At 47.0% G+C, this 15601-nt stretch overlaps 1 protein-coding gene across 9 annotated transcripts in view; it reads right to left on the bottom strand.

The window, feature by feature from the left end:
- Positions 1-13908, bottom strand: part of LOC116940149 (LIM domain-binding protein 3-like) — a 68172-nt gene extending 54264 nt beyond the window's left edge. For 4 of the 9 annotated variants that reach the window (XM_032949457.2, XM_032949459.2, XM_032949458.2 and 1 more), the window contains exons 1-2: positions 13706-13907; positions 5909-6023 (exon numbers count right to left, since the gene is read on the bottom strand). In XM_032949457.2, the coding sequence (XP_032805348.1) occupies positions 5909-6004 (96 nt within the window). In that variant the 5' untranslated portion in view covers positions 6005-6023; positions 13706-13907. Of the gene's footprint in view, positions 1-5908; positions 6024-13225; positions 13250-13656; positions 13680-13705 lie in introns of those variants that run through there. The other 5 variants (XM_032949454.2, XM_032949456.2, XM_032949460.2 and 2 more) reach the window with 4 other exon arrangements.
- Positions 13909-15601: the final 1693 nt, after the last annotated feature.

Genomic DNA, 15601 nt, shown 5'->3' with positions numbered 1-15601 from the left:
AGCAGGGGATCAAATACTTTTTTCCCTCATTGTACTTGTGCCAGCGGTGGGAATCTGGGACATTCATCCAAGGTGACTGCTTGCCTTGTCGATCGAGCCTGGACATGCCACGGCCGCACACCGGGGGGACACATGCAGCCGAACCCCCACAATGTGCACAATGGCGCCGGGATTACGTGTGCGGCTGTTGGCCCACGTTCCGAATCACAAACAGCGAATGGAGCGTCTCTCCGAAATGCTTGGCAATTCAACGGCTCATACAGGGCTGTTCATTGCAATTGAAGCCACAGAAACAGCTGCCGCCACTGTAGCCTTTTGCGCTGCCAATTTGACAAATAAGGGTTCCTAGTGTTACTATTTTTATACCTTCAGCATTGTTCCAGGAACCAAATGTCACATTTTAAAAGATCATCGAGGCGATGCAGAGGTGGGCCTGAATGCTGCAGGAGCGAACAAATTTGTGCATTTCTGCAACCCCACACTTAGCGAGCAGCTGTTGTTGTCATGGCGTTAAGAGATCTCAGTCGGCACTGTCACTCATTTCTCTGCTCGATGAGCCAACGCTATTATTTTGTGAGTAACCGCAGCGTACAGACTGGGTGCCACAGTGCTCGACATGGGCCTCTAGGATAGGCCCCTGGGCACCACTGGCTGCCAGGTGTTGCTTGCAGATACATGTGGTGATTCACCTTTCTGCTCAGCATGAATACTTCATTAGATTTTACCGAGCGCAAAGCAAAGTGGATTTCTCAACACAATGAGCACACGTGATAGCAGACCAACGTCCACAAAATGTTAAATAATCAAACGCGGTTAACATAAGTGTATGTTATTATTGGTTGTATAGCGCTTGTTTACCCAGGAACGCCTCACTCAGTCTCTAGACTCTTTTTCGGATGGTCCTGACAAGCTTTTGCAGTAGCAGGGCCATGTTACTGCTGCGTGGACTCCAAATTGAGTGATTTGCAGGTAATTATTCCGTATTGGGATGTTTTGACCAAAACCAGTTCTGTTGTGTGTGAAGGGCTGCTTCAGGAAGCAGCCCTTCTTCAGCACAGAGAACACAACACAGGTGATAGTTACTCTTGGTCGAGAAACACACAACACAGGTAAATTGTTACTCTTGGCAAAGTAACACACAACACAGGTGATCTTCTTTGGTTCTTTCGGTAAAGTCACGTAGAATGAGAATAAAATAATAAATTGATAAAATAAAATAACACAATAAAATTCTCACGACGTTTCGGCCACAACACAAGCGGCCTTCATCAGGTGAAGGGACGAGACTGTCTGGAGGACAGCGCTGGAGCGAAAAAGCCACGCTCAGATCGCGACCTTTAAGCTGTGTGAGAAGAAACAGAGCGCCTTGACAAAGGAATTAGCATAGAATTTAGCATTTAAATAGCTGAGTGATTAGCTTGTGACTGGTCACAGAAATGGCTATGCTAAAGTTAAAGCATACACATCCGCAGAGGCACCCCTTGACGAAGGAATTAGCATAGAATTTAGCATTGAAATAGCTGAGTGATTAGCTTGTAACTGGTCACAGAAATAGCTATGTTAAAGTCAGAGCATATACATTCACAGAGGCCCCTAGTACAAATCAAACAGGAGAATTTAGCATTGAAATAACTAGGCGAATTTAGCATTGAAATAACTGAGTGATTAGCTTGTGACTGGTCACAGAAATGGCTATGTTGAAGTCAAGGCCTACACATCTGAGCTATTCACAGTAACTGGGTATACACTACAATATATAATGAATACTATATAGTGAACCAATAAAAAAAACTAAAATTTAAATTACCTCAATGTTATCAATAAACTCTATATATTCTCCAATCAGCTAAGCTACCAACAATAAGTTGTTATATATCACAATGCTATATGGCGAAAAAATGGGTGGATTCTTACCCTCAACTTTAGCAACACGGATAGCTACGGGCCCCGTTCAGACGGACGAGTTCATCCATGGTTGGAACAGAGGAGGGAGAGAGAGACAGCTGCGAGGCGCTGTTATACTCCATGTTGTAAACCATACCATTAACCGTGGTGTGAGAGGTATTAAGAGTCAATGCCAGCGAAAGAGCTGCGGTCTGAAGGTCATCGTAAAATACAATTAATTAAGAACGGAAATGGTTTAAAACATATTTCCAATGGTTACTAAGCCAGAATCCATCTTCTCGGTTGAAATTGTCTCTGTGCTTGTATATGTGAATGGCCTCATGAACGAATCTCTCATGGTAGCCGGTTGGTTTGCAAAGAACCTCCGTCTTGGAGAAGTCAATGTCATGTGAGCCCACTGAATTATAACAGTGATCTGCCACGGCAGAGGAGTTCGTTCTACCATGTTTCAAGTCTGCGTTATGTTCGCGGATGCGGTCCGAGATATGTCGTTTGGTTTCTCCAAAGTAGCTACTACCACAGAGGCACTTTAGTTTAAATAAAAAGAGATCCCACCAACAGCCTGGTTACCAAAACGAACAAAATCATCTCTGATTCAACAGCATTAATTTATCAGACCAAACAGTTCTCGTTGAAACCCTCTGCTGCCAGACCACCAAGATTATATGGCCTTCCAAAGATACACAAAGAAGATACACCCCTTCGTCCCATCGTCTCTACTATCAACTCCCCCACCTATAAACTGGCACGTTTTCTTGCTGATATACTGCGACCTTTCACTGGAAAAACCACCTCTGCGGTACTAAATTCTACTCACCTGGTATCGACAATCAAAGGCATTTCCCTGTCCCCAGCCGACCTGCTTGTCAGTTTTGATGTGGTGTCCTTGTTCACCAAAGTCCCGGTACCTGACACCATCGCTATCATTGAAGACCTGGTTCATCAAGGACTGCATACTGATGTACCCCCCCTGGTGAGACATTGCTTAGCCAACACATACTTCACCTGGAATGGAACTTTCTACAAACAACTGAGGGCACCCCAATGGGCTCCCCCCTATCTCCGGTTGTAGCCAACGTATTCATGGAAAAATTTGAAACTGACGACATCCAGACTGCCACTCTACGCCCGACCTTATGGAAGAGGTACGTGGATGACACCTTTGTCATCTGGCCACATGGCCAGCCTGCTCTAGACCAATTCTGCGACCACATCAATTCCATACACCCAGCCATCAGATTTACCATGGAGGTCGAAAAAGATGGCAAACTACCCTTTTTGGATGTCTTAATTAAAAGGAGACATGATGGTTCAATGAGCCACTCTGTCTACAGGAAAGCTACCCATACAGATGCTTACTTGAAACCGGATGCCCACCACCATCCATCCCAGAAGAACTCCCTCATCAAAACTCTATACCATAGAGCCCAATGCATTTCCGACCAGGAACACATTACCAGTGAACTCAAGCACGTACACCAGGCTCTCAGGACTAATGGTTACTCCGACTACACAATCCGCAAAGCCATCACTCCAGTCATGAAGAAGGATCCTCTTGTGGAGCCACTCAAAACCATCACCTTACCCTACATTGCAGAGGTCACTAAAAAGATCTCCAAATCCTGAATTAACACAAGATCCAGGTCCGATTCAACATAGTACATCAAATCCGTGATCTAGTTCCATCTGAAAAAGATGCTGTTCCAGACATACAGTACCCGGGCGTTTACAAACTAAAGTGCCTCTGTGGTAGTAGCTACATTGGAGAAACCAAACGACATATCTCGGACCGCATCCGCGAACATAAAGCAGACTTGAAACACGGTAGAACGAACTCCTCAGCCGTGGCAGACCACTGTTATAATTCAGTGGGCTCACATGACATTGACTTCTCCAAGACGGAGGTTCTTTGCAAACCAACCGGCTACCATGAGAGATTCGTTCATGAGGCCATTCACATATACAAGCACAGAGACAATTTCAACCGAGCAGATGGATTCCGGCTTAATAACCATTGGAAAGATGTTTTAAACCGTTTCCGTTCTTAATTAATTGTATTTTATGATGACCTTCAGACTTCAGCTCTTTCGCTGGCATTGACTCTTAATACCTCTCACACCATGGTCAATGGTATGGTTTACAACATGGAGTATAACAGTGCCTCGCAGCTGTCTCTCTCTCCCTCCTCTGTTCCGACCATGGATGAACTCGTCCGCCTGAACGGGGCCCGTAGCTATCCGTGTGGCTAAAGTTGAGGGTAAGAATCCACCCATTTTTTCGCCATATAGCATTGTGATATATAACGACTTATTGTTGGTAGCTTAGTTGATTGGAGAATACATAGTTAATTGATAACTTTGAGGTAATTTATATTTTAGTTTTTTATTGGTTCACTATATAGTATTCTTTATATATTGTAGTGTATACCCAGTTACTCTGAATAGCTCAGATGTGTAGGCCTTGACTTCAACATAGCCATTTCTGTGACCAGTCACAAGCTAATCACTCAGTTATTTCAATGCTAAATTCGCATAGTTATTTTAATGCTAAATTCTCCTGTTTGATTTGTACTAGGGGCCTCTGTGAATGTATATACTCTGACTTTAACATAGCTATTTCTGTGACCAGTTACAAGCTAATCACTCAGCTATTTCAATGCTAAATTTTATGCTACTTCCTTTGTCAAGGGGTGCCTCTGCGGATGTGTATGCTTTAACTTTAACATAGCCATTTCTGTGACCAGTCACAAGCTAATCACTCAGCCATTTCAATGCTAAATTCTATACTAATTCCTTTGTCAAGGCGCTCTGTTTCTTCTCACACAGCTTAAAGTTCGCGATCTGAGCGTGGCTTTTTCGCTCCAGCGCTGTCCTCCAGACAGTCTCGTCCCTTCACCTGATGAAGGCCGCTTGTGTTGTGGCCGAAACGTCGTGAGAATTTTATTGTGTTATTTTATTTTATCAATTTATTATTTTATTCTCATTCTACGTGAATTTACCGAAAGAACCAAAGAAGATGAATCCTTGCAGTCACGAAAGCTTGAAATCGAAACACAGGTGATATTTACTCTCGGTTGAAGACGTCATTTTTCAATGTGGTGCCTCACGAAGAATATAAAGTTTTGCAAAAACAGCTGGATCGGTTTTTTTACATCAACAAATATTAATCAACAGATATGACGAGTAAATGTAAGCTTACGTATAATGCACATTTACACACGGCTGATAAGTAACCTGGCTAATCCCTCACCTTCCCCAAGTCAAACCTAGTTGCTGGTGATTGTGCTGGTGTCAGGCAAGGCAACGATCCTTTTGGGCTCTTCCCAACGTTTGTCTACAGGCTTTCACATCAGGAGGTGTGCAGCAGAGTGGACATAAATACACACACTGGTTCCCATGGAGCCTTACAGACTGCTGGGGTGATTTATATTTGTGAAAAGCTACGGAGGCCGGCACGCTGCATGAGGGGGTGTTTGAGGGTACACCACATCAGGCTCCTTTGCCTACCCACAATGCTGATGATGATCACACACTGCAGCATGTACTCGTCTTAATTTTAAGTTAATCTACGAGAGGCCCAGGAGAGGTTTCAAAGGCACTTCCAACTCACAGGTGTCGTCTCAGAATTGAAATGAGGTCGTTGGGAATTTCAATGCAGTGCTTTGACCATTGCACATGACATATATGTGCACCCACTCACAGCACCCACACACTCATATACACGGACACTGCTCACGTATGCACAGACAAGAGACACACTGAGCCTTGTGGCTCACAGGAGGCCTCGTTCTCTATATAAACCTGCGACCACAAAGGGCCCTGTGCCCTATAGAAGGGTTATGGGTGATCACTGGCAAAAGTCAGGTTATGGGTAGGAGGGTGAGATTGCGTGGGAGGATTAGTGGTTATGTGAGCGAGTGGGTGAGAGGGTACGTCAGTGCGTGTGTTGGTGGGTGGATGAGTGGATCTGTGAGTGAGTAAGTGAGTAGTGAGCGAGGTCTTACCCGCGAGATGGTGAGGGGCATGTTGAAATCCTTCCCACCCTGCAACCGGAAGCCCCATGGTGCGGGCCCGTGCAGCGTCACTGCGTAGTTGCTCATGGTTCAGCTCTGGCCAGGACTGCAGACAAAAGACAAACACACAGACAAAGAGCCCGTCTGTAGTTGACACAGAGTGCGGGGGAGCACTGCTGCTCATGAGCACTGATGAAGGCCATCACGGCACACGAAGGGGTGGTGGGGATAGGCGCCACGCCTGGCTATCGCCGCCTTCGTCTCCTCAGAGTAATGCGTTTATACACAGTACCAGGCGCTCATTTAAGGCTGAGACTACCTCGGAGAGGGTAGGGACCAGTTCAGATATTCAAATACAGAACCCACACGACAAACAATGACACCTGACCTCTGAGACAGAGTTTAACTTAAATAAGTGATTCTATGCAACACATTAGCTATTACATATTGATTTAGACATTCTGTGTCAATCAATCATTCTGTTTTTCTTAATATTTAGTCTCCCTCCATAGACGTATTCTCTATTAAAATACGGACTGATCATGTGTGGCGATAATATGTATGTACTTTTAACTTCTTTCACATTGTATACAGAATGGGCACCCTTCATGGCTGCAGTATGTCCAAGACGAAGCAGGTTAACTTCATGCAAGACAAGCAATGAACCGCTGGTACAAACTTGATAAAATGTACATAATTATAAACGCCTACACACCTACTATGAAACCTCTCAGGTAAATTGTTAACTAGCACAAGTTAATTGTGCGAGTGTTGTGCAATGGCAGGTGCTCACATTCCATTAAATGGCTGAACCCAAGTCGCTCCTGGACAGACACAGAATCCATCGCGAGATTGCAATAACACTGCCAGCAGGGCCGCAGACATCACAAAGTGGCTCCTTTACCTCGACAGCGCAAGTCAGAGACCCCAGCCCAACAGTGGCTACCATTGATCGACCCCAACAAGAAAGCCATTGAGAGGCTTTGCCTTCTTGAGAGCGCCAAACATTTTTAAAACAGATTTCCTTTAAAAGGCAGAATCAAAACGTGCGGTACTACAGCGCCCGCCACTGTTAAATATAAAGAGGTCCTTTCCAGATGAAAACCACCCATGTTTTGCAAAATCAAGCAAAGGGTTTTGCGAAATGCAATGCAGACACTCATAGAAAACACGACCCCACAATCCTCACATTCCTCCACTGGCTTTAAATCAAGTGGCTAATCGTTACCTCCAAAAGTCTGGCATTGCCTATCATCTATAAAAAATGGTGTGTGTGTGCATCGTGTGTTGGAATATTTAGTCTCGTCAAAACATCCGGCTGCCGGGCGGCTCAGCGGTAGAGAAGCTCACAATCAGAAGGTTGTAAGTTCACAACCTGGGTGGGGTTTGATTCATCCCATCATCCCTCTGGGATTGATACATGAGTACCGTGTTGTGGGGAAGTGAACAATGGTTGTGTTATAAACTTGTCCATGCCATAGCACTGGGGAAGTTTCACCATTGTCTCAGGGCTGTAAACAGTATTGAGCATAGCCTCAATGCCAATTTGAGTAGGGAATAAATGTCTTTATATATATAAAAAAACACTTTCGGTGGTTCGCCTATAAATAACTACAATTTGTTGATGACCTCCAACAAAACTTGCTTTATTGTATGTTGTTAAAAAGTATCGGTGCTTGTTGGCACACTATCACCAGGAGAAATATGAAGGGGTGGCAGGTGATGCAGACATAATCTGCACCACAATTATGGGGTGGGGGGGGGTCATTTCTGAAATTTAGTCGCTGCTGCTGTTGCTGCAGAGTGTGTTGTGGGGTGAGGTGGTGGTGGTGCCCTGCAGACCACACGGCTGTGCAGTCTAGCGCCCGGCTGCCACTTCATCAAAATGAACGAAATCCCCAACGATTAATTTACGTGAAGCATGTACTCAGTGCAGTGGGGGGAGGGGGGGGGATGGCGGCATGACAGCGCGTCACCTGCAAACACCTTTTTCAAAGGAACATCTCTCTCTATCATGGGGGCAACGCGCTCGCTTGGGAAACTGAGTCAGGGTTAAGGGAAGCACCTGCCTGGCCTCAAATAGGCTCTGCTGCCACTGCTGTGAGTCACTGTGAATTCTCAGTGTGGCCACGTTGTGAGCGATGTAATCTCGCAGACGAGCCCCCCCCCCGCCGCGCTTCTTGGCACAGAGACCTGAGACCCACGGGGTGCTGCCACCTCACTGACACGGGGATCAGTGAAACAACTTTAACCCTGAACATTACCTCCTGCTCCCTCCCTCCCTCCCTGCTCCCAACACCCATCCCAGCCTGGCCTCCCCACACCACCACCACCTTCTATCAGTGTCACTCACGCAAGGCCCTCAGCTGACCTTTCTGGGATACCTCAGAGGAATCACAAACTGGCCTCACATTTTGATTTAAAGCTTTGGTAACTGCAGTAATTCATATTCTTAGCTCTTTCGGTAAAGTCACGTTGAAGGGAAACAATAAAATAATAAAATATATATAAAACAAAAAATTATCACGACGTTTCGACCATAACACGTGACTTTACCGAAAGAGCTAAGAATATGGCCTCACATTGATCTAGATTCTTATATCTTGAATTTTTGCACTGTAGTAATAGTTTAAAAGGTCAAAGCGACTTCTTCAAATTGGAATGTGTAAGTGCTCATTCTCATTGACAGCCACAGCCAATGATGGAAATCTCATTCCTATGGCAGGCTTGACTCAATGTTTATTTGAACCACTGTTAACATCCTATAAAGTGTTATTAATTTTGTCAACTCAGAGGCATAAAGGGCTGAGCCAAGCCCCTATTGGAATGTTAACTTTCGACCTTCCAATTACTGGTGTCTTATATGGCAGTTACAGTTGTACCCTTTACTTTAGCAGGTAAACCACAGTGACAGAATACATCTCATGCTCAAGCAATATCCGAGATAAACACTAATGATCATGACCAGGCATGTTCATTCCACTGCTGGATGTGAACTTCCCCATGCCATCACCATCCCACGCAATCCAGTGATCCTAATGCTCCATCTCCGCGGTGTCCGTTCTGTTGGATGTGTTCCTTCCTTGGGCTGCCATTCTGTCCCCGAGATATTCCACAAGTCGTAATCCCTTTCAGAGGAGATGTGCTCTGCCAAAGCAAATGTACTTTCTTAACAGTCATATATACGTATGTATGATTAACTTCTTTCGCACTGTACGTAGCCAACCGTGCTAATCGGAGGTGCAGTCAATGTGATACCTCTGTTTTTGCATTTGATCCCTGATCATGAAATAAGATGCATATGAAACACGATAAATAGGGACATGAACTGAGATACTGAACGTGACTGGAGTTATTCATTCAGTTTATCATCATACGCACAGAGATTCAGAGAAATTAAAACTTAAACTGCACCATCTATGATCTTATTTAATAAGTAAATACGGTTTATTTCCATAAATGAGCATTGAGGTGATGTAAATTTTCTGTATGAAGCTCTAAGATAATTATGTAATTTCCACATTCTTATGGCAGGGTTGAGTCTACCTGTAGGAAAAAGCACTTTGACATCCCCACAAAGGTGGCACTCGATGTATTGATTGGGACAAAAGATGGCCCAAGTCAATTCCAAAACTGGATTTGACTAAACTAGAACAGAAACGGTAACACGTACGTTTCATGAACCTGTAATCACCCTTCTGATGCACCTTACAAAACTGCACCATTTGGCTTGCCCGTCGGTACGAATCCGAATTTAGAAGCGTAAGTATGGGGGGCATGGGGGGCCCGTGTGGCGTAGCCGCGGGTGACCATTGAAATATATTGAAGGGGGGGGAGGACACGAGATACCGTTTGAGCCCATTCCAAAAGTTTGTGGGGGTGCGCGGGGCGAGGTGGATGCTTTGTTTGCCCTCAATGTTCCCACACCCATGCTCACTGCCAAATGATGCAGTTTGGTTGAAGGCTTCTGGTGTTATCCCGCATGCCGTGGGTGTGGAAACTCAAAGGGTACAATTAGGGGAGTGCAGTTCTTCATGCATGCCACGCAGACGGCATGACGAGTAGAGATCGGTATCTCTGGCTTCTACATAAATGCTGTAATCAATGCCACCACTATCCTTCTGAAGACCCTTATAAAATATACGCATAATGCATAAATGTTGTTGTACACCAACCAGTAGCACGCTATTCTTTATTTACATTTTGCATCAAGTCAACGGCACTAATCCTATAGATTGGACTGACTCCAACCATGGGAACCTGGAATATCAACACCATTGGAGATGGTGTTGAGATTCACGGTCATATGTGCTGGCAGCTAAGCCACTGGGACATGTTTTGACACAGAAAAGCCAGGGGCTTCACTGTGTTGCAAAGATTCATCAACAAGACAAAGTCCTGCTTGGGATGTTTGGTACAACTATAATCAATATTCCAATCTGCATCCATCCTTGCCGACCTTCCTTCAGCGATGCCAAGCCTTTAAGGACACGATTGCCATTAAGGGAGGTATTTTGAATGCCTAATTGCGAGCCCTTTTATTGCAGGAATGTGCCTCCTAATCTCTGAGATGGCTCGTCTCCCTTGGCTGGAAGCTTCTCTGAGCATTCTGCTCCGCTGTCTGCAGAGACGATTACGCGCGCGTGTGTGTGTGCGTGTGTGCGTGGCGAGTACGTGAGTGCGAGTGCACATATTATAAGGGCGCAGGCTGGAAATAGCCACTGCTAAATTTACATCGGGACCATCTAAACGCGCACGGCGCTCCTCCAGAGCGCACGCCGCTCGCCTTACATGGGAGCTGCATACTCAGCAGCCCGCGATTTCCAAGCGGCTCCGTTTTCTATTCCCCCTATTTTGTCCTTTCTACCAACCACTTGGTGGCAAATTAAATATAACCGAGTGCGCAGGCAATGCTGTTGGCTGTGGGTGTGTGTCCGCGTGTGTCACAGTGAATGGGAGCACAGCATATAACAATCCAGGGTGACCTGGATTCGATTCTCCGCCATGTGAAGCATCACCGTCAGCGTGTCGTCGTCGTCGTCCCTTAACGTGTCTTGCTCACACATCAACTCGGCCCTGACTACCTCACTCTTTGTGTGGGAGATTAGCACTTGGGAGACAAAGGCGGGCAGGCGCCCTCTCGGAAACAGTTTGGGCCTTAGTAGGTGCTCGCTAACACTTTGCTCCTACAACGTATAATGCTAAACGAGGGATACCAATCTATAGACTGTACTTGAGGCTGGACAAGGTCAAATATTGGCAATACACGCCGTAACTAGGGCATTATTGTCCGTAAATAGTTGAATAGAGACCTGATAATCACTGGAAATCCTGAATACACACGCACACACCACACGTGTCCAATCACAGGAGTTTGCACCTCGCCAATCGTGTAAATATATTTCCTTAATTTGCCTTTTTCTTAAGCCTAATGCATGTTTTATATTTTTAGGCCGTGTTAATAACCAGCGTGGTGATCCATATTTTAATGGGATTACAGGACGTGCCGGAAAACTAATAATCATCGCCATTTAACATGAGCATTGGGGATTGACTCACCCCATCCTCTGTTGCAACTGAATGAAATAAAGTTTACTTTTTATTTATTTTATTCATAGAATGAGTACCACTCTGTGGGAAGTCAACAGTGGTTACCCTATGGATAGACCCATTCCTGTCATAGGAATGTGTAATTACTGTCGCCGGCTAAGGGTCCGTAAACAGATGAGTACCCCCCCTCAATGCTCATTTGAGCGGGAAATCGCTTTGAACAAAAACTTTATTTGGGGTATTTCAGAGGCTGTAGCATGTTGCATCAGCACAGGCTGTTGCGGTGAACACGAAGAGCCAACGTTCCTGCCCGACACCTGCCCTGGGCTTGTTAACTCCTGTAGCGCGGAGTCGCCTCAGCCATATGCCGCAATGTAAAGATGTCCTCCTCGTCATCCGTGCTATGTACACCCAGTGGGTGTGTGTATGGGAGGAAGCGTCGTTACCGCCTGGATGTGCGTGCGCAAACAATGGCAAGCAGCAGCATGCCACTCGCTCAACTACGGCAGCCTCCTAACTCCTCTACCGTCGTTCGCAGGAGATAAATCAGCAGCTGCTGAATCTAAACGCGAAATAACACGAGAGATTAACTATATAACAAGGGCGCCCGACACCACACACACACACGAGCCCCATTGTATCGCGCCCTTTAACTGTTGCCATGCGCCCAGCCCTCACCCAGAGCGAGCAGTTACTTTTGGCCGACACAATACAAGAGGGCAGCTTTTGCTCGTTGCTCAGTGGAGGTCACGGAGCAGTGAACAACTCAGCAGCTTTTGGCTGCTCGCCATCGAGCAAAGACGGTCGCCGTTTTAGGATGAGCTTCTGCGGCCGTCTGGAACGCTCCTCCTCCTTCCGATATTCTCAAGCCACTGGGAGCCATGCACTTTGAAATCATCACCTAGATTGACAATCTAATTCCTTTAAAACTGCCTTTTTTGTGTTTAGTTTGTTGTCCTTCCGCCACAACTCCCGATTACTTGGCTACGTACGGTGCGAAAGAAGTTCAACACACGAGGATGGGGTGGCATCCACGGGAACCCAGCCAGCCCTCGAGACGCGCTCGCCGTCTCACTCTGGGCGACCTCGTGCTGCAGCGCTTCACGGTTCGAATCCAGCCGTCGCCCCTCATGTTATTGCTGTGGGTGGAATGACCACGCTAACAATCTGTACTATGCGCCGTCTGTCTCAAATAAAGACATTAAATATCCCCTGGCGTCATTCGCAAGAGCAGGCCAATGTGTGCCGAACTTTGATAACATTCTAAAATTACCCGATGCGGACTATACATGGCAACCAACGCCCCATACTGGCAAACTAACACCCCAAGTCTATCGCAAATGAGACTCGCCCTGGTCTCTTGACTTAACCACCTGGTTAAACAAAAGAAAACGCGCGTTGTTCTCTGCGCTTTTATCGCGTCAGCTTGCAGTTGATTTACTACTGTACCGCCTTTCGCGAGACTCCATGTCAGTCCATCCACCCTTCCATCCGCTCATCCACCAATGTCATATATTGATTCACCAAACCATCCGCTTATCCATTCATCACTCAACTATCCATCCATAAAGCCGTTAATCCACTCATCCAGCAATCCATTAATGCATCCAGCGATCCATTCATCCACTCATCGCTTAACCATACAACTCAACCATCCACCCACACATCTATTAATCTATCCCCCTGCTTTTCCTCCTTCCCACCCCATAAACATGTAATCCTCTTGCACCATCTGGCGCACCAGTCCATCGTGTCTACCTTAAGACGTCAGCGTCCCACATCTCCGTGTGCAGGCGCCCGCGCTCTGCACAGATCATGGGCGAGCGACGGACGATTTATCGGTTATCGTCATCAAGATCCGCCACATTGCGCTTGCTTTTCAACAGCTCCACCTTCATCTCAATGCATGGAATCGGCGACTTCGGCAAAACGCATGCAAAGTGCTGAACGGCGCGGTACACGTGGTGGGGCAGTACACGCCACAACGCAATAAGTACGCGTCGAACGGTAACGCACCGCGCGCCTCCCACCAAAGCGCACATCACACACAGACACAGGACAACAGTTTACAACTTCACAACAGTTTACAACTTCGCAACAGCACACACACGGGGGCACTGCGTATCGCGGCGGTGCGCATCGCAGTTTCACACCGCACGACCGCAGCGCGCAGTGGGCGCGCGAAGTACCCGCAGCACACGGACAGCGACTCGGCGTGCGGCGAGGCGAGACGCTCACCGCGCTCGTTGGCTCTCTCGAACGCTTGGGTGCAGCAAAGGAGGCGAACTCGTCTGCGGCGCTGCTCCGCTTTGCCTGCGAGCGCCTCTTTTCAGCCCCCGCCTCCAGATAAATTTAGCGGCGGTTCCTTTTACGTCACCCACAGGGCGCCGCCAACCTCGGCAGCCACCAACCACCCCCAACCAGCAGCAGCTCCCGACACGCGGGGCGCATCCCTCTCCTGCCACCCGCCCCCTCGCCCCACCACCACCGTCTTGTCCCTCAACGTCCATTACGTCAGCCTTAATTAGAGTCACGGCACGTGTAGTCGACTCTGGCGATGCCCAGTTAGCCGCCTTTAGCTGCTGCTGGCAGTGAAGGGCGTGAGCGGCTGTGCCCTGGGCCAGCCTGGGGCCGCAGCGAACGAATGAGGGTCACCAACCACAACACAAGAGGCCGCGTCTTTGCTTGGGCAAAAGGCAACAACGGCAGCAGCCGGCTGCGTTCTGGCTTACCGCGTGCACGCGTCCTACCTCCTCACTCTTCCTTGATTGGTTGCGGGAAGAGATAGATCTCAATGAAGTTATCGATCTCGATAAAGTGTAGAGAACGAAACGAGCTGTACACGATTGCAGACCATTGCAGTCAGCTTTACATCTTACCCGGTATTTTCCTGAACTCCAGATCTCGCGACCCGCCTGGCGATTGCTAAACAATGGCTCGAAAGCGACGGCGTGCTTGTGTGAAGGTGGGGAGCGGTAGTGGAGCGGTAGTTATCGGTAGTGTAGCGGTAGTTTAGCGGTAGTGTAGCGGTAGTGTAGCGGTTAGCGCGCTGCGCTACGACCCTTGCCACCCGGGTTCGATTCCTGTCACGGCCAATACCAGTGACGATTATCTGAACCGGTTCTGGGCCTTCTCCTAGGTCGACTCAGCCTCAAATGAGTACCTAGTGTGGTGCGTAAAAAAAACATCGCCACTAGGGAGACAAAGACGGTCGGGTGTGGTGCTGGCCACCCACCCCCTCGTGTGCCGTTCTGACTTTCATAGGTGCTGCTCGCTTACAGCACTTGCCCCTACAGTCTGTTAAGGCTATACGGGGGATCTTTGTCTTAGGAAGCCCTCTGAATTGAAAGCGGCGCTCACCAGGTCACGTCGGGATAATATTGAGCCACCGTCAGGTGCGCGCAGTGTGCAACGAGCACATTTGTATTTTAGCGGAGAAGAGTGGTAAATCATTTAAAGGCCGTCCTTTGCGGGTGGTCAGGACCACTGGCGGGCCGTGTATTTTACACCTAAACCCTGTGCCATTCTCCCGCAATTAAACCGCCTTCAAATAACCTCACCATGACACTAGGGCTATAGGCTATTGTCATTCGATGTAACCACCCCATATTCACTGTCTTGGCCTCGCTGTGCGCTGCGTCACACCACTATCCGAGTAGATAACCTCGCATTCAATAAACCTTCAGAGCCAGGGTGAACATCCGACTCCAAACGTATTTAATGAATAGAGCGAGGTAAAACTGATGGAAAAACACAGCACAAATACAGCATCTGTTAATACTTGGAAATATCAATACAATGAATGAACACTACAGCATCATAACATTGTCTTAGATAACATGAAACTCAACAATAGATCCTGGATGGACCAGGCACCTACATTAGTACTGAATAGCTATACAAGAGAATAAGCTACTGTGTTAAATGAGGGCACATCGTGTAATCACCATACTGCGGCCTAAATGTACAGCACTACACATAACACTGAACTGTGGATGAGAAATTTCGTCATCCTTGCTGTCAAGATCGCAATAAGGTTACATGAGTACAAGTCTGACTCTACTTATGCAATTACAAGTAACATTCACAATAATGCAAGTGGCAGGCTTCGTTGTTAACTAGGTCTCATATTTA

This window comes from Petromyzon marinus, chromosome 8, assembly GCF_048934315.1.
Source record: "Petromyzon marinus isolate PM22_M1 ecotype Great Lakes invasive population chromosome 8, UKy_Petmar_22M1.pri1.0, whole genome shotgun sequence".
NCBI lineage: Eukaryota > Metazoa > Chordata > Hyperoartia > Petromyzontiformes > Petromyzontidae > Petromyzon > Petromyzon marinus.
Note: the sequence above shows the minus strand (reverse complement) of the source record. Positions and strands in the feature narration are given on the sequence as shown.